Here is a 20,288-nt window from a genome sequence, read left to right on the forward strand (position 1 = left end):
TAATATGCATCACCAAATATTCTACACTGAAGTAGCAATTTGAACATTAATAAAAAGCGATATATTCTTACTTATCAACAGCTTTTTTTTATTTTGCTGATAATCTTTACAAGCTGAGACTATTACATTTAATAAGAAAGCATTGTTTTTGCACAATCACAAACTTTTACTTGTTATTGGTAAGCTTTTTACAGCAAATACCACATTTGTTAAAAATTTAGGTTTATCAGCTGGCACTCTGAGCTCATCACCCCAAACCATCTACATGGCAGTTAGTCAAGCACTGGACAAACACAACTGCTTGGTGATCTCACCCGCTCAGATAGATGAGAGCTTTCCTTGGGCACACTTCTCACTGGTCATTGAGTATGAAGCCTACCCCAACAGCCCCTGGAAAGAGCTATGCTTGCGTCAAAATATCAGGCACATTGAACTACGATGTTCAAGTTCTGTTGGAGTAGGAGCTAACCTGGGTCGTCTTAGTTTAACAGATGGTATGTTTGTTAGATTTATTACTATCACATATACATATCACAGTCTCATGATACCATTTACTAGTATTCCTATCTTACAAACATGTACATTTTTATCAGATATTGTAAGATGGCCACATGTCTAAAGTTTCAAATGGCTATCTTTTAACTAAAACCTGATTGATACAAATTTGATTCATTCATACTTTGGTCTCATCCCACATGGTCTCATCCTAGTTCACTTAACTTACCATTTGGTTTGATTGCCATTTAGCTCATTTACTATTTCATTTATTTTCCAATTAGTTTATAACAATTTTATCTAATATCCACTTGGTTTAACACCACTTAATCTATACGAATAGATGAATTGTTTATGAACTATTAGGTTTCATTTCACAAAAGTAAAAAAAATATATAGAAAGTGGAAATGGGTCAACTAAATGAGTATTGATTACTAGGTGTAATGCAGACCAAATGGCAATTATACCACATTAAAAGTAGACTAAGACTAAAACCTTGTGGTTTCAGACTATCTTAGAAGGAGAATAACTTCTTGTCGAGCGATATAGTAAATATAAATCTTTTGAAAGTCTAGAAAGAAACAGCCGAAGAACAGATTAGAAATAAAAATAAATGTATTCATATCTACTACGGATAATAGTGTTGTGAACCTAGAATGATGTAAACACCCAGGAAATGTTTTAATCATTTAGTATAAGTATAATCAATCATTGTTCAGAAGAGAGTAATTGATTGGTTAATTGTTTGATGGATAACTATTAACTAGATGGATTGTTGGATGTGTAATCATCATGATAATAATAATTAACCCATTTCCTGCGGGAACCTGGTGGTGCCTGTATTAGACCAATGTGAATCATAGAATCTGGTGGGAAATGGGGTGAATAATTATTTGAACCAGTGCCCTCTACAATTAATTCATTGCTCAATGACACATACCTGAAAGTGTATGGCACAACGTATTAAAGCAGAAAGTTACAGTAAATTGTAGATATTTAATGTACATGAATCTCTGTATGTTACACCCATAGGTGATGACAAGAAAGCTGATAATAAGTCCAAGCAGATCTCGCTCAAACTGATAGGGTTTGATGATATCATTAATTCATCCAAGCTGCTACATACACTCGAAACAAGGTAAATTGATACCACACTTGTTTGTTAGTTGACTGAAATATGTCATATGACCAATTATTTACTTCAGCAGCCGGAGAGAACTTAATATGTACAGACTCAATCAGTAAGACTAATGCTCCTCTTACAGTCATTAAATTAATTATAAAACAATTTTGTGAACTAATGATCATCATAATTTGAAGGTAAGAATCTCAATTACGATTATTTTGAGCTATCATATTACGAATTCCAATGTGAAATGCTGTTTCGTTCATATTTCCAAGCAAAATCATCTGTGATATTCTATGGCATACCTGCCAACCATTCCGATTTTGGCGGAATTATACCGATTTTTCGACCTCCATTCCGAATTTTGGGGTTAATCTATATAGTGTTGAAATTATTGAAACGGCTGTATAATGCGACTAACGCATGCACGGCTGTAAGATGCGACTAACGCATAAACGACTGGAGCGCACGGCTACGCAAATGCGCTAGCTACACGATATACACAGAGAGCGACTTTAAACGGCGCGCGAACACTGCTAAGTGCGCAGTTCCATTGCAAATACATGTGAAAATTAACGAGCATACACGCAACGGCAGCACTTAGGGCGCTACATTTTGAGGTGTTGTCGTTAGCGTTGACTTCCGGAAAAAAATGGCGGCTGACATTGGCTAGCGAAAGAGCCATTTTTTATTGAGGACATGTTTTCATAATCCACGAACATCGGAAAAACCGTGAAAGAGTAACCTTTTTAGACCCCTTGTTTCCTAACTACGATGTTAAGAATCACCGATGGTGATATTTTTGACGCGAAACAAGGTGATTTAGGTAAGAAAATTTCACTTTTTATTTGAGGTTTTTGCCCATGTCGCCGGATGATTTTGTAGTGTGGGAGTGAGTTAGTGATGTATCGTACATATCTAGAGTGTGTTGGTGATTACAGTGGTATATCGCTGAGTCTGCTGATGATATGAACGGCAGGTCGTTGAACACCGGCCCCCGCCCGGCCGCGTACCGACGCAATTAAGTTAGATCTATCCCTACGCAATTTTAACATTGATCTGTACTTTATTTTTCGAATAATCAAATGTAGGTTATGATAACCTTGTCCTCAGTCAGTAACCCCTGTGTGGTGAAATAACATGAATAAGACAATGTCAATGTTTGGCTTATTTTCTCTTGATGCATGATTGATAGGCTGGATAATAAATGTTTGATTTTTTGGCTTGTCAGTTTTTAATACAGTAGGGATAACTTAAATCTAAATTCATCATAAAATCTTGAAATTATTTTTTTGTCTAATTGAAAATAGAATGTGTGGAGATGAAGATCTGCATCAATCTCACTTTCCACCAATAGAGGGCCTCACAAAAATATGCTCAAAATCAAAGTTTTTAGAGAGCTCTGATGAACAAGAAAAATTATCCCTAAGTCTATATAGATATATCACACCTGAATGAAACTGGGTGGTTTATGTCACAAAAGTGATATTTTAAAGACCTTTTTTAAATTTTTAATTGATAAATAAAGGTAGACTCTTCATGTAGGTCATCCTCTGGTGTGGTAATGAGGGTAAATTTGCTTTTAAAAGTGTAGGGAAATGCTACTTTTACATGCTGAAAATGCAAAGAGTCCCTATAGGCTATATCGTTGGAGCGGACCGGACACCCGCTCGGCGCCCTTGGAACTTTGATACTGATTTTTTTATTATCAAAGGTTGGCAGGTATGCTATGGGAAAAGTAGAGGGGCATGGTATGCCAATTTACCATCAGTAATTCTGTGTGGCTCTTTGCGAAATCTCTTGAAGTCACCCCATAATCTCAGTAACATTGAAAAAGAAATCATATCCCAATATTACACATTATTTCCTTTGAGAGAATTTACCATGATAGTGATCTACTTGATGAACTCCAAAATAATGATGTCACGATGATGAATTTGCAAGTTGTACGATGTATACAATTTACATTTCACACTCATGCAAAAGCTTCCAATTATCACATAGCCTTAAAATTAATTACAGGTTCAACATTCTGATCGTTGAGAGGACTTCTACCTCCCCTCACAACTCTTCCTCATCTCAACCCATCTCTGCTGACCTCATTGTTGATGAAAGGACAGGTGCTATCATCATAGGATTAGAAAGCTTACTATTAGATGGTGCTGTAGAGCCTCTGGTTCATCGTATCACTCTACTATCACAGCAATTCTGCATGCTGTGGGTCATTCTGGAGGGAAATGGTCATAATAACAGGTATGTCCTCCTAACTAGTATTCAGTTTATATCCTGTTAGATTATGACCTTTAACTGGGCTGCATTTTTTATCAATAATCCCACTATAAAGATGCTATGTTTATTACAGTGGCTTTCATGCATTCCAAATGTTTTGTCTATGATGAAATGTGAGGATTACAGTCATGGACATGCATATGAGCTTCTAGTAGTGCTACCCATTGTACCTTTGTACAGTTTATAATAAATAAATGAATTGAATTAAATTTGTACCTTAAACAATTATTTTCTTTCCTTCATTTACATTTTTTTTTTTTTATCAGCTATGCTCTTGGTGGTCATGTTGTAGCAAACACCAGCAAGCTTCAAGCAGCTCTGTCACAGTTCAATGCCAAGTCTTATGATTTTGAAGTGAAGGTAAGAAAAATAAATGTTCCAGGAGCATACTACTTTAGTCTGGATATATTTCTTCTGTCTCGTGAGTGTAGTATATTTACAGTATTGTATTAACAGTATTGTATTTACATTATTGTATTGTATTTTAGAGTATTGTGTAGGATTTGCGGCCCACTGCATAGTTGGAGATATTAAATCCATTGCAAGTATAATTTCTGTAACCTGGCCTAGCTTGGCTGCTGGCTGAGTCACATATGTAAATTCTGTGGAACAATTAAGGATTTCCCCAGCAGTCTTTGAGACACAGAACACCATCTCTGAAAGAAGCACTTAAAAATGAATAACACTCTCCCCAACCAGGTGATGTACTCTGATGATAGTACAAGTACAGCTTCTACAATCAGCATGATCTGTGATGTATGTCAGAAGGCATCAACAGCAGTATGGCACCATGATGACTGGCTTCATAGACCATGGTTCACTGACACACTCAGCAAGGTTTGTTATTGATCACAAACCATTCTAAAATGAATGTAGCTTTTCATTATGAAATTGATGTTATGCATTTTCCAGTTTCTGGCCAAACTGCATTAGCTAGTCATAAAAAGGACTCTTGGTTATGTAAATGAGAGAGGGATGTGGAAATGGACAGATGAGAAATTTACATTTTAATCTGCCCCAAATAGGTGCCACATTGATACTGTAAATGGGCAATAATCCTGGGGCCCGTTTCATAAAGGACTTGTGACTGTTGTAACTTAGCCATTATGGCAACTACCATGGTAACCTTGATTATGATTGGCTGCTGAGCCATGTTACCATGGTAGTTGACATTAAGGCAAAGTTACAACAGTTGCAAGTCCTTTATGAAACGGACCCCTGATGTTCTATCAAAAGTGGGAAAGTCTGAACCATTTAACTATCTAATAATTCAAATCCTTTTCCTTATTTTAGCATGAGAGCTTCTTGTCGAGTTTTCAATGTGTGAACTCCTTCACTGCCCAAGTCATGCTTACTGCTGCCCCACTACAAGTGCTGCTGAAAGCTCCGCTCACATATCTCTCAAAGCTCTGTCCATGGATTCCAACCAGAATCATCTCTGTAAGAAGCTTATGATTAAAATTGTCAATAACATGGAATAATAATGCAAACAATAAATATTATTAGATATTTTCAAATAAGAAATATCATAGAATATACAACAGTTTGTTGTGCTATTCCAGAATAACTGGACAAGATTTTACGATTTGGTCTTTAGAAAGAGTTCAAAATAGAGATTTGACCATGGCTATGCAATATGAAACAAATTATCTTACACATGCATGCAGAAAACAAATTAGCCCCAAGTTCTATTCAAATAAACAGAATCATAATTATACTGTCACTTTTTGGTTGTAAATTCACTAGAACAGTAAAAACCTGTAGAAATGTCTTGCTAAACTATATGAGAGAATACGGAATGAAGAAAGTAAAATTGTTGTTTTTATCCCTACACACAGAATTTCTACAAGCTTGTGCATGATGAGAGTCCTTTTTATGATCGCCCTTCAAAAGCCCCTATGTCACAGAGGAGGGAAGAGTCCAGGGATGGCCAAACTGAGCCCATCCTCCAGGACAGAATGATTGTCGATCAAGGAAGCAGGAAGGTCATTGCAGATGCAACAAGAAATCAGGAAGATATGAAACCTTCTGACCTTCACCACCAAGAGCATGGAGGATCAAAGGGATGGAGCATGCTGCAAAATGGACGCAAGACCCAAAGTAGAGATGACCTGAGGCAGTCATATCAGGATGTTCCTGTTACAATCAAGTCTGAACCAGTTGATGATTCTCCTGTTTATGACCTTGATGGTCAAGCTATGTATCCTCTAGACCATTCTATTCCAGATGATCTGAAGACACCTCTGGAACTGCTTGCATCCAGTGATACTATTGGAAAAGACCAACTTAGCTCATCAAGGTATCATTCAGAGGCATTTGATCCAGAACATGGAATGGATACTGGTGCAAACCCCCATTCTTCAAGAGATCGCCAAGGCCACTTTAGCAAGTATAGGTCTGGTCAAAGAGAACTACTGCCATATGCATCAACTTCCAAGACTGATTATGTGACAGTGCCGTCATCAAGAGAGCAGATCATAGAGGAAGCAGTGCATAAAGGTCTACATTCCAATACAATGGCTCGGGCGAGAAAGGCCTATTCTGGCTTAGATGATATTCTTCCAAGACAGCATCAAGATAATTGGGGTCAGTGTCTTGCCAACGAAGATGTAAATAGAGACTATTCTCTGAAAGATCATATCCAATCCTCTGGTCAGTCAGCAATTGTGTCAAATCATGGACGTAAGTTCATTCTAACCACCAGCTTATCCCTGTACATATATTCTGTAGCATTATGTATCAAATAATTGTGAAAATAATATGCACAAGCCTTTGCATTTATTACAGTCCTGTGAAACTTATAGATTTGGTCTTTCTTTTCACTAGTTTAGAAGGTCCTCCAATCAAAGACATACCAGTTGGAGACCTGCTTATTATGGTACAAAACCCATTTTCCATAGTCCCCAGACCACATATATGCAAGCTCAGTTTCAAGGATTATTCCCGGGGGGGCCACTTACATTGACGAGTGGATACCATGCGCGACCAAGAAAACACGTAAAAAGGATGTCTTTTTCAAGATAGGGCACGTTACGTACGTAACGTGATAAGGGTGTCAAAAACACAAAAATAATGAAAAAAGGGTATCTATTTCGCTAGGAAAGCTACGTGTTTAGGGTCACATTTGCGGGGATGATAAAACAAAATTAAAATGTTGTATAAAGGATGTCCTTTTACTGGCTTTTTGCCCCAACACTACGTGTTTAGAGTCCCGATTTGCGCGAGGTGAGGAACGGTGGGACCTTACTAATCCAAATGGTGTGTAAATTAGGTAAAACCGACGACCGACGGACCCGTGACACAACAATAAAATTTACTTGTTTAGGGGTTCATTTCAGGGAATACTTGCCAAGAGTATAGTTTTGTTTCCAATACTTGTTAAGGGTAGGGTTTCAGACGCCAATACTTGTTAAGGGGTGCATTTTCAGAACATGGAAAATACGTGTTTAGGGTGCTTTTCGAGACCCCGTGGTCGCGCATGGTATCCACTCGTCAATGGAAGTGGCCCCCCCGGGGGATTATTACGGTTGTTAAATCAATTTTCTTTTGAAGTCTTATATTTGTACAGTACAGACTACAAACATTATCTTTCAATCAGTTGAGTTGTTATTTTTGTCCATTAAATTGATTAAATAATACAATTTTCATACAAAAACCAACATTACAGGAAACCGAGGACTGTATGACATGGATCCCTTTCCTACCAGGGGTACTCAAAAGCTAGCTCCAATGAAGTACATAGGCATAGCACAGCCCTGCCCTCGGGCTGGTAAAGATTGTTCGACAAAAAAGATCAATCCTTCAAACTACATGACGACTTCAAGAAGTGGGGAGTTTGGTACACTTGCAACAGCAGGGCTGCCAGCTAGAAGAGGATCGGCTTCAATGGAGAGCCTGAATCAGTCTCAGGTGAGAGCAAAATATATTTAGATTAGAAATTAATAGTTGGAAAGATTCGCCTATTTACAGAACTTGCAAGTGCACAATCCCAAATGTAGCTTTTTAATTTCTGCAAATAATACAAAAATCCCCCAAAATCCTAAAATTCAGAATAACAACTAATTGATACTAGTATGTTACAAGGAAAAAAAAAAAAAGTTGTGAAAACCCGTCTTTGAGAAAATAATAAATGAATGAATGAACCCAAAAGTTCACTGACCACTATCATTTCATCTGATAGGGAAACCCTTCCATGCAGAGGCATCCCCTTGAATATCACAGTCAGTACTTTCAAAGACCTGATGATCATCAATATTCTGAAAGACAACAGACCGCACACAGTAGGAGTGATTACAGAGGAATGGACACGGCAATGCTTCAAGGGAAAGGGTTGCTGCAGCAACATCAAGCTTCCTCATACCAGTATCAAACAGGGAATGCCTTCCATGATGCGATTAGTAAGTCTTTATATCTCTCTATTTCATGAAACTCACGCAAGTGTAGGCAATTAGATGAATGTCAGTTCAGGTAATTAGACCAAGGTGAATGGAAATTTGGGGGCAATATTTCAAAATAAAGTTTAGTGGATTACAGAATGAAGCTTGGTTTTGAGGTGTGTGTTGGCAGATTCCTTACTTTTGTTTGGAATGTCCTTTTTGCATTGCACAAGGTTGGCAGATCAGATTATTCATCATTCATAATTTCATGTCCAAAATGTAGCATTCCTTTAGCATTTTGTTATGCTAATCTCACTAAGAGTCATTCTCTTTTAATAGTAAATGAAGAATGGTGTTTCAACAGGTCAAAAGAAAAAAAAAATCACCCTGGATGGTCATAGTTCTAATAATTTATTGCATTAGCATTCCATCTTCATTGTAACAATAGAAATATGAATTTGTATTCCCTAGGTCAATTGAGCTCTGAAGATATGTACACTGATGGCACAACTAAGAAAAGAAGATTGACATATGAGAGGGTGCCAGGATCTAAAGGAGGACAGACCAGACTAGCTTTTCGGTAGATCACCAGGATGTGAAAGTCACTTTGATACCTCAACAAGAGCAGCCAAGTCTTGCCGATTGTCAGGGAAAATCTCAGGATTTCTACACTGATTGCGCTATCAAGAATATATGGAGTTCCAAGATCTAAAGGAAAATAGATATGAATAGCTGTCAGGTAGAAATAGCATGTAAAAAATCACTCTGATACCTCAACCAGAGTACCAATTTGTATTTTATGTTGTCTGAGCGAGGGAGGTTCCAGTGAACTGCTGCATATGGCCAACAGAATAGGGGGCGGGGAATACTTGCGAGAACTGTGTGTGTGTGAGAGGTAACAAGATAATATGATACATTTTGCTGTATAAGATACTTGTACATTACCTGATGTAACATATATAATTTCTTATGTTCTCTGTGGAAACCACAGTATGTTTGAGCTTGGAGCCATTTCATAAAGCTGTTTGTAAGTTACGCAAAACTTCATGCACGACAGGTAAACCTTCCTTATGCTACACTGTAAATAAGATACCCCAAATTTCCTGTTTCATCCTAATAGGAGTGCACTTCACATCATTTCAATCAAAATGTGAAAAATATTGAATTTTCCACTCAGATAATTTCAATCTACAAAATTGAGTTTCCAGCTTAAGCTGATGGGGATCAAAATGATTGAGAGTCTGAATTAAATTGCTACCCAAAAATGAGTCGCCAGTCATGTGTAAAGTATGTGTAAAGTCGTGAAGAACTTTCGAAAATAGCTTTATGAAATGCCATCCTTGAGACTGTTTTATGAACATGGTTAGTACAATTTATATACTTCTAGTTAAAGTTGGTTTAAAAAGATAACCCTTTAGTGATTGGTCAAACTGGTTTTACAAAGTTTTATCCTGATGAGATTCATTGCAAGTGTTTAACATGAGTCAGGTTGTCATAGTTTGTTATTCATATCTATGCAATGCAAAGAGAAATTCAGTGTCTAACAAGATAAACTGAAAATAACTTTCTTGCCAGATATCATACCATTGTTGTTGGTATTTTCAATATTAAAAATATACATTTATTCAATAATTAAATTAAATATACATACAACTGCTGATGTTATTTATCTTCTTATCTAATGAAAATTCTCTATTGTATTGTTATGAACTGTAATGTATTTCATGTATATTATGGGTAGTTGCAGGGAATAATTTTCCTGCTGTCGCATCGCAATTTGCTTTACATTTTTTAAAGACTGCTCTTTTGTATAGCATATAGGACTGTACATTACTTAGTTGAGAGCGTTTCTCTTATGAATAAAAATGATATTCAAATTTGTAAAGCAAGATTATTCCCTGGGTAGTTGGTAATCAACGCATCAAAGAACTATCATTTTCAATTTTTTTTGTGTGGATTCAGTGTTTTATTGAATCATCAAATATATATTGCAGTGTTACACACTACATGTATTATGCCAATACACACTACCTCAGATTGATTACCACTGTAAGACCAGGATCCTGTGGTATAAAAGTTACTATTATGGTAATGTTGTCATCCAATTGTAACTGCTATGGCAACAGCCAATCAGAATCAAGGATGTCATTAAATATACCATTTGGATTGCAAAGTTACTATAATAGTATTAAAATTTTATGCAATGACTTTTATTACATGTATTGTAACTACTGAACAAACCTTGATTGTGATTTAGCTGCTGAGCCCTGTTAACATGGGTAGTAGCTATAAGAGAAAGTTTACTATCTGTTGTAACTCTGTATGAAACAGGCTCCAGATTATTTTTAAACAATTGGTAATCACTTCTTAAAGGGGAAGTTCACCCTGAATAAAAGTTTGTTGAAAAAAATAATGAAAAATATTGGCGAAGGTTTGAGGAAAATCCATTAAAGATCAAGTTATAAGAATTTTAAGTTACGGACCTGTGACGCCAAGAACGAGCAGCTGCCCCATATGTTATATATAATATGCATAACTTTCAAATTTTTTTATGGTTCATGATGACCTATTTTTGTTTTCTTTTTAGGAACGAGTGTAAAATTATTTGTCTATTGATATACCGAATGTACAGCAAAACCTTTTTCAATTTCTTAGAAAATGATATTTCATTGATTTTTACCATTCGATTTGTAGGAAAGCTGCTCGCATATTGACTTCACAAATCAAATAATTGAAATTCTTGTTTTTAAAAAATGTTGATGGATTTTTCTCAAACCTTCGGCAATATTTTTTATGCTATTTTAACAAACATTTTTTCAGGGTGAACTTTCCCTTTAAAGTTATAATTTTGCCCAAGCTGAACAGATTTCTATGGTTCCAAGAGAATTTGACTCCAGCAGACTTGTCTGTGGCTTATTTGTATTTGAAGGCAGTTTGGTAAACAGGTGAGAAAGAACATTGAAAAAATAGATGTATAACCCATTTGTATTTTACTTGGCTTGGCACCGAAAATGAAGTAATAAATAATCCTACTTTGTTGGCAAATCTTGTCTTTGTTTCCTTCAATCTATGCTCAAGTGCCCAATGAAAGCTCTTAACATCACTCAACAATACAATACAATACAATGAATAAGTATGTTCGGAGATTAGGTTTTCCTGAAAACAGTATACTGAACTACATATTGGTGCATGCTGATAGGTAGCATTCCCTCTTTGTCATCCTCCAATTCTCTCCTTTTCCTTCTCTCAGGGTTCCTAGCCCATCAGGGAACATTATTTTACTTTTTTTCCAGTCAGGGAAAAATCAGGGAATTTGATAACAAATACCTCAAATCGGGGAAAAAATACATCAAATGAGGGAAAAGTCATGGAATTTTGATCGGCCTATTACTCGAAAGCACGGTAGTCAATCAGACTCGTTATATTTTGTAGCATATCAAAACAAAATCCATTGAACTACTGGTTATGGTGTTTTTTTGTTTTTTTTTACAACTTAGAAAACATGCAAAACTGGGAATGTGTTTAAATAATTATCAGTGAATTTTTTAATTTCTTCAGGGAATTTTGTTTTCTTGAAAAGCTGGGAACCCTGCAATTTCCTCTCCCTCTTCCGTCTTTCCCTCTGCTGTTACAGATCTTAATTTAAAATCCTAGAAATATAGTAATGGATATTCAATGATTGTTCAGTGAATGTCATAAATGAGGATTCTTGTAACAAAAGGCATTTGAAATACTAAGCTAAACTACTTGTATAAAAAACAGGTGTCCGTAACCACTGCCTATTCAATCAAACCATTGCTTAATTTTAAACGACCGGAAAAATATGACAACTCTAATTATTGCCTAAAATTTGATAAATAGCCCATTGAAGCGAGTACATTTTCAAAGTCCCATTCAGAGTTTCATAACAAAGCAAATTATCCTTTACAAGCAAAAAAATTTTCTTGATTCCCAAAATATTATTTTTCTGAGCCACTTATGTGAATTTAATTACAATTAGAAAAAGAAAGAAAATTGAACAATTAACACACATAAACAATTTTTTTTCTCAAAAGTTTATTATTTATAAGGAAACATAACCGGTGAACAAATGCCATTTGTTAGAACGAGCATCATGGATAAAAAATAAGTACACAGATCATTACTAGGTGTAATACTACAAAGATTTAGAAAAGGGTCTATAGAGCAAAACATGTACTTGAGGTTCAGGATTTTTATTTAATGATTACTCTTCTTTCAATTCTTAAAATTTAGAATGGCTTTCAGCATTTTCGCACTTAATTAAACAGAAGTTGCATCACACATTTGCTTTTTATCAAAGAGCAAAGAGAAACCGACTACATTTATTTTGTTCAGAAAATTAGGGTTATGTTGCAAATCGTCACTTTATGTCACATTATAAATTTGTCCTCGCAAATATACAGCTTCACAAAAAGAAAATGATGAAATTATTAAAGACCAAGCATTTCCTCCAACAAGACAGAAACCACTTAATATGGGTATAAGAAACATACATGTTTATTATGTCACTTAGACAAAGCAGTAAAGCTGGAAAAACAAATTGATTGGTTTCTCTGCTTTCAAAAAAGAAAAATGACTACCAAAATATACAGTTTTTACTTCTTATATTCTTGTACAAAACAAGGGAGAGTTTCACAAAATTCACTGATGAAATGTGCGAATCACGATTTCAAAAACCTTTTGGATTGCATACATCCCTAACCTAATGTTTTTGCCTGATAAAGCACTTTCTTGCCTCCTCTTAATTTACCTGATTCTTTACAGATAGAGCAGTTAAGGGAGGCACGATAGCTCAGTCGGTAGAGCGGGGGTTTCGGATTCCGGTGACCCGGGTTCGATTCCCAAGTGGTGCGCTAGTGCCCTTTGGTAAGGCATTTATCCTCATTACCAGGTCCCTCGGAGATGACCTTAAGCCGTCGGTCCCCTGGTTGCTTTCTCACAGGCATTCGTGCTTTCTTAGCAGTCAGGTAAAAACCTCGGTATAACATAACATAACATAACAGTTAAAGATTTATTTCATCCTCTTATTTCAACAAAATCAGATCAGGGCTCTATAACATAAGCTTAGTGATATATCATGGGATTGATTTTAATGACTAATCATTGCAATCAATCATAGAAATATGCTCTCTATCAATCACTAAGCTCTATATTTTAGAGTCCACCACATTACATGCAGCTAGTAGGAATCATTGGTCTGACTGTTACTGTGGTAACGGTCAGAGACTTGCGCTGGTCATTAAATGCCCATCCGATCTATTTCAGTAGCTTAAAATGGCTATCAGTGAAAGATTACTATCCATTTCATATGCCCCCCCTGGTTTGATGCTAATCCTCTGCAGGTGAAGTGAGCATACTGTGCACTGTATTCTTAATTAAGACTAGGATTAAAGCCTTATCATTTTTGCTCCATACTTCAATCTGTAACCAAATTTGCTTATTTTTTTACCCCATCCTATATTGACATTGTTCTAACTACTCAAAGTAATTCTTTACCACAAGTCAATTTTCATCCTTCAATTTTGCAGACTTGTGCAAGAATAATCCCTAAAATACACCCTAAAAAATATGCTTTGAGATATGCTTTCATTTCTCATCAGTCAAGTGGATTGACCTCTTTAATCGGAATCCATGTCCATGTCTACATTCTGTATGTCTGCATCTGCATCATACCCTTTCCCCTTCTCTTCCCCACCAGCATCACCCTCTTCCTTATCACTGTTAAACCCCTTCTCTTCCTCATCATAATCCCGCTTCACCTTAGAAGGTTTGCCACTCTTGGAGGGCTCCTCATCTTTGCTCTTTCTCTCAGAGGATCTGTCCCTCTCCTTGTCCTTCTCCTTCTCTCTCTCCTTGTCCTTGTCTTTGTCCTTCTTGTGCTTGCGGCTGCTACTGCTGCGCTCCTTGCTGCGACTACGACGGTTCTTCTTCTCCTTCTTATGCCTGGAGACAGAGGGGATGGTAAAACAAGATGGAGAAGTGTTGTGCAGTGTTATATTATTGAGATGATATGGAAAATGCAATAGGTGAGTCAAAAAATTAACACTTGCAATCTACTGAGAAAACCATATGCAGGGCTTAACCCTTATTAAATTGGGGGGGGGGGTCAATTTGACCCCCCCCCCTCGACAAATTTTGTCACTTCGCCGTCGCACAATTTTTTTTGACTGCGCCGCTCACTGACTTTTTACTTTTAAGTCTTGCGCATCTTTTGAGACCAAATTTGCGACGCCCGGGTACGCGGTTCCAAAATTACGCAACGTATTGTAAGTGCATGTCAGACCAGAAATTGCTAAAAAACGTGATTCCGTGTAAAAAGTCAATGCAAATTGTGTTTTTCAACCAAAAATCATAAATGTATGATTATTTTTAGTTTTGTTGGTTTAAATGGATTTATTTTATGCTATTCATGATCGCAAAAGGGTCCTTGACAAAGTTCATCGGGTAATACAATAAAAACAAAGAAATACATAATAATTTAAAAAACAATAAAATACATAAGAAATTAATTACATTTTTGCTATTTTTTGTAGATATTTTTTAGAAATGTAATAATTGATACTCCCACCAAAAATTAGCATTCTACTAGCTACATTTTTATAAATTGAGTTAAAGGCAAATACACAAACAAGTGGAACGCCTCTGGCAGTCTCGCCTGCATTACGCGATTTAATATAGCAGCAGTGCTAACTTTGAAAACTACTATAAAATAATCATTCACAAAAACACCATTCATATAATGACATAATAGAACGTTCATTGACCATAAATGACATTTGAACGGTGACTTAAGACTTGTCAACTACACCCATGTCCACATTTCATTCACTCTATCCATAAACTTTCAAAGTTATGATGGCAATTCAACAATTACCCCAACATGGCCTAAGTTTATTGACCTTAACTAACCTTTGACCTTGGTTTTGTGACCTGAAACTCACAGGGGATGTTCAGTGATACTTGATTACTCTTATATCCCAAGTTTTATGAACTAGATCCATAAACTTTCAGAGTTAGGATGGTAATTCAACCAATACCCCTAAAAAGGCCAAAGTTCATTGACCTTTAATGACCTTTGACCATGATCATGTGACCTGAAACTCGTACAGGATGCTCAGTGATACTTGATTACTCTTATGTCCAAGTTTTATGAACTAGATCCATAAACTTTCAGAGTTAGGATGGTAATTTAACAAATAACCCCAACACGGCCAAAGTTCATTGACCTTAAATGACCATTGACCATGGTCATGTGACCTGAAACTCGCACAGGATATTCAGTGGTACTTGATTAACCTAATGTCCAAGTTTCATGAACTAGATCCGTAAATTTTCAAAGTTATGATGGTAATTCAACAAATACCCCCAACTTGGCCAAAGTTCATTGACCCTAAATGACCTTTGACCTTGGTCATGTGACCTGCAACTCAGACAGGATGTTTACTAATACTTGATTAATCTTATGTCCAAGTTTCATGAACTAGATCCATAAATTTTCAAAGTTATGATAGTATTTCAAAAAATACCCCCAACTTGACCAAAGTTCATTGACCCTATATGACCATTGACCATGGTCATGTGACCTGAAACTCGCACAGGATATTTAGTGGTACTTGATTAACCTAATGTCCAAGTTTCATGAACTACATGTAGATCCGTAAATTTTCAAAGTTATGATGGTAATTCAACAAATACCCCCAACTTGGCCAAAGTTCATTGACCCTAAATGACCTTTGACCTTGGTCATGTGACCTGAAACTCTAGCAGGATATTCACTAATACTTGATTAACCTTATGCCCAAGTTTCATGAACTAGGTCCATATACTTTCTAAGTTATGATGTCATTTCAAAAACTTGACCTTCGGTTAAGATTTTGAAAATAATTCTCCTAACATGGTCTAAGTTCATTGACCCTAAATAACCTTTGACCTTGGTCATGTGACCTGAAACTCAGGCAGGATATTAAGTAATACTTGATTAGCCTTATGTTCAAGTTTCATGAACTAGGTCCATAAACTTTCTAAGTTATAATGTAATTTCAATAACTTAACCTTAGGTTAAGATTTGATGTTGACACCGCTGCCGCCGTTGGAAAAGCGGCGCCTATAGTCTCGCTCTGCTATGCAGGCGAGACAAAAACCAAATTTATGGCAAATTTCATATGCTTATTTGCATAATTAATTTTTTATAATTTTTTGAAAATTTTACTATTCACTCCTGTAGTTTAAATCCGGCTCTACGCACTTGCAAATTTTTGCGGCGATTGCGTAATCAGCGGCCGAGATCTGAGGGGGGGGGGGGTCAAATTGACCCCCCCCCCCAGTATATACTGGTCCGAGATAGCCCAGTTAAGATAGGGTTAAAAAGGACTGGGCTATTTGAGATGTATTGAGGACTGGGGGGCGGGGGCATGATGGCCCCCCTTCTGATTTCAGTCGCGGTTCGCGCGATCGCGCCCAAATTCGGCACGCACAATCCTTACCACATAAACTACAAGATAGTATTAAAAAAATTCTGAAAATATTTTTTTTTAATTTACACTACTCAAAAAAAGTTAAGGACCACTTTTTAAAACGTACATAAAGATTTTATACAAGGTGTTTTATTTCTGGAAATACCTCAGTACAACTGTCCTAAATGTCCTTAAACACGCTGTAATCAATTTCACGCATGGGTGGTTTCAGTTGTTGCACAATGTCTCTCGCATCACTGCACATCCTGAAAAGTGGGCCACGAGGGGTATCAGCTACCGACATGAAGTGGTAAAAACGAATGTCTGAGTGTCTTTCAGGCAGTTCAGTAACGAGTGTGACCACCTCCTGCAGCAATAACGGCTTCACAGCGCTGTCTCATGGAGCTGATGAGGCGATTGATGTCTCTGACGTCCAGTGCATCCCATGCAGCCTCCAGAGCCACACCCAGCTGCTGCAGTCCAAGTGGATGGGCTTCGAGCTGCTCGAGACTCCTCCCCATCATGTCCCAGACGTGCTCTATCGGGTTTAAGTCCGGGGACCTCGCTGGCCACTCCATACGCTCAATCCCCTGGCCCTCAAGGAACTCGGTCACCACCCTAGCTCGGTGGGCACGGGCATTGTCATCCATGAAAATGATGTTTTGTCCCACATTTTCTGCAAATGGCACCACTATAGGTTCAAGGACCTCATCCCTGTACCTCACTCCTGTCATTGCTCCCCCTGGGACCACGTAGAGACGAGTACGGTTGGCGTAGGTGATGCCTCCCCACACCATGACGCTGCCTCCCCCATAACGGTCATGTTCTGCAATACAGGGGTCTGCAAATCTCTCTCCTGGTCGCCTCCAGACTCTCGAACGTCCATCATTGTGGTCAAGGGAAAATCTGCTCTCATCTGTGAACAGAACTCTACGCCATTGCTGTCTGGTCCATCTGACATGCTTCCGGGCCCAGTTGAGACGAATTCTTCTGTGAGCAGGGGTGAGTGGGACACACTGAGCTGGCCGTCTGGCATGCATATTGGCTCTGTGAAGTCGGTTACGGATTGTTTGAGTGGAAACAATCACTCCAGTTGCTGCAGCGAAGTCATTGTTGAGGCGGCGTGCACTGTGAAAGCGGTTGCGGAGGCTGAGATTCGTCAAGTAGCGATCATCTCTAGGGGTTGTCGAAACTGGTCGGCCACTGCGGGGTCTCTCGGAGTATAGCCCTGTCTCTCGGTGTCTTTGATTTGCTCTGCTAATGACACTGTGTGACACGCCCATCATTCTGGCTACTCTTCGCTGACTGAGGCCAGCTTCCAGCATCCCTAGGGCTCTGGCTACATCTGTTTCACTTACATGTAGGTGGTGTCTTGGCATTGCTGTTGTAGGCAAGTTGTTGATTGTACAGACTAAAGACGGAAAATGCTTTGGAAGACACTTGTCTTATGGCCCACTGCAATGATGCCAGAGACATCATGAAAGAACTGCATGTGTGAAATTGATGTCATTGTGTTTGATGGCATTCTGGACAGCTGTATCTTGGCATTGCTATTGTCAGCAAGTTGTTGATTGTAGAGACTAAAGACAGAAAATGCTTTGGAAGCCACTTTTGTACGGGCACATTGCAATGATGCAAGAGACATGAAAGAACTGCATGTGTGAAATTGATTTCATTGTGTTTGATGGCATCCTGGACAGCTGTATCTTGGCATTGCTGTTGTCAGCAATTTGTTGATTGTAGAGACTAAAGACAGAAAATGCATTTGAATCCACATTTGTACCACTTCACAATGGGCCCACTTTTCAGGATATGCAATAATGCGAGAGACATCATGCAACAACTGAAACCACCCATGTGTGAAATTGTTACAGGGTGTTTGAGGAGATTCAAGACAGCCATATTCGGGTATTTCTAGAAATACAACACCCGGTTTGAAAATTGTATACACACATTAAAAAGTGGTCCTTAACTTTTTTTGAGTAGTGTATTATGAATAAAATATCCATATTTATTCATGAAAAACATTATTTGCATATAACACCCAATTTCACTTCAAATTTTCTTTTATTGCAGATCTCATCTTTGTAATCTAATTTAAAGGTTTCCACAAAGAAAAATTGCGAAAGCCAATTTTTTCTTTATGTATTTCTTTGTTTTAGAATTTCTTATGTATTTCTTTGTTTTTTCACCTTTTGTTTTTATTTTTATTTTTAATGGAAATTATTACAGACCATTTAACAACTTAATTAATTAAGCAGGCCAATTAGAACGAAAAATTATCACACTTTTATGAATTTCATCTTCCATAGACTTTGTACACAGTATAAAAATGAGCCATTTTCGGCATGACATTGTCTTGTGAAAAAGTCATGTGATGTTGCGATACTATACCCGTATGTCGCGAATTTGGTCTCAAAAGTTGCGCAAGACTTTAAAGAAAAAAGTCATGAAATTTTGCGGCGCTATCTTTTTTGCGTTTCAGAAATATCGCGCGAAGCGTCGAGGGGGGGGCATCATGCCCCCCCAGTCCTTTAAGGGTTAAAGAAATCAACGGATTTCCTTTTGATTGACCTAAATACCCCTCTCATCGGTCTTGGAATTTTGCCTTTATAAAAACTTGTTTATTTGTGCTACTACAGTAGACAAATGTGCCCTATCGAAAAGTGGCCTTGAAATCTAAGGCCTGCAATAATGAAAAGGAAAATGGATAAATTTGTAATAGCTTTTAATATGTATCTTCCAATTTATCAAAATATTGTGATGAAATTAACAGAATTTATGAACAGCCAATTATCACTTATATCAGAAAGTTTGGTTGCCTTATTCCTGCTTGGATGAACAGGGGACTTGAAGCTAGGTACACAATGAATTATTTGATATATTTGTAAAAGCATTTACTACATTTAGTAGAGCGGATTAGCCGAACAATTGTGCAAATTTTGACTAAAGCATGAAACTTTCACAAGTATAAGTATATGCCCTAAGATTTATTTTAAAGATGGGAGGTAAATTTTAAAATGCCATTTTCGGCCGTTGCCATGGCAACGGATTAATTTCTCAAAAATGACATACATTCCCATGTAAATGGTAAATAAACATGATATAGATGACCAAAATGATAATTTTTAAGCTCCCAAATGAATATATATAAAATTTAGAAACATTCAAAATTAACAAGATAGTTCCAATTGGTCCGTTGCCATGGCAACGACTTGTTTTTCCCCAGAAAAATAAAAAAACTGATTAAAAAAACGTTGTAGAATAGGATTTATTTTTAATTTTCCCTAATTTTACAGTGTTGAACAATGATATTTTGGTTGCTCAATGTATAAACTACATCTCAAGCCGTTGCCATGGCAACCAAATAACATCAATTTACAAAAATTAAATGGTTAACAAGACAATGGACAGGTGGAAAATACAACTGGAAATGACTTAATCTGTATGCTTAAGTTTTGACCCCCTCATTTGAACATAAAATACAGAAAGTGTTCTGCAGGAGTTCTTTATAAAGATAAAACATT

The 20,288-nt window shown here is 37.1% G+C and overlaps 2 protein-coding genes across 3 annotated transcripts in view; one reads left to right on the forward strand and one right to left on the reverse strand.

Moving 5' to 3' along the window:
- Positions 1-10,030, forward strand: part of LOC129271243 (protein shortage in chiasmata 1 ortholog-like) — a 31,402-nt gene extending 21,372 nt beyond the window's left edge. The window contains exons 19-28 of one of the 2 annotated variants that reach the window (XM_064106403.1): positions 222-494; positions 1,529-1,634; positions 3,645-3,875; positions 4,178-4,271; positions 4,611-4,748; positions 5,205-5,351; positions 5,750-6,593; positions 7,579-7,820; positions 8,092-8,308; positions 8,759-10,030. In XM_064106403.1, coding sequence (XP_063962473.1) covers positions 222-494; positions 1,529-1,634; positions 3,645-3,875; positions 4,178-4,271; positions 4,611-4,748; positions 5,205-5,351; positions 5,750-6,593; positions 7,579-7,820; positions 8,092-8,308; positions 8,759-8,871 — 2,405 coding nt within the window. In that variant the 3' untranslated portion in view covers positions 8,872-10,030. The remainder of the gene's footprint in view (positions 1-221; positions 495-1,528; positions 1,635-3,644; positions 3,876-4,177; positions 4,272-4,610; positions 4,749-5,204; positions 5,352-5,749; positions 6,594-7,578; positions 7,821-8,091; positions 8,309-8,758) is intronic. The other variant, XM_064106404.1, reaches the window with a different exon arrangement.
- A 1,606-nt stretch (positions 10,031-11,636) lies between these two features.
- LOC135156054 (U1 small nuclear ribonucleoprotein 70 kDa-like) lies at positions 11,637-16,796 on the reverse strand. The gene is made up of 2 exons (XM_064107097.1): positions 16,792-16,796; positions 11,637-14,251 (listed from the first exon to the last, which is right to left on the reverse strand). The coding sequence occupies exons 1-2, from the start codon at positions 16,794-16,796 to the stop codon at positions 13,927-13,929; spliced, it is 330 nt and encodes a 109-aa protein (XP_063963167.1). The 3' UTR covers positions 11,637-13,926.
- Between the last annotated feature and the right edge of the window lie 3,492 nt (positions 16,797-20,288).

The sequence above is a fragment of the Lytechinus pictus genome, chromosome 11 (genome assembly GCF_037042905.1).
Source record: "Lytechinus pictus isolate F3 Inbred chromosome 11, Lp3.0, whole genome shotgun sequence".
NCBI lineage: Eukaryota > Metazoa > Echinodermata > Echinoidea > Temnopleuroida > Toxopneustidae > Lytechinus > Lytechinus pictus.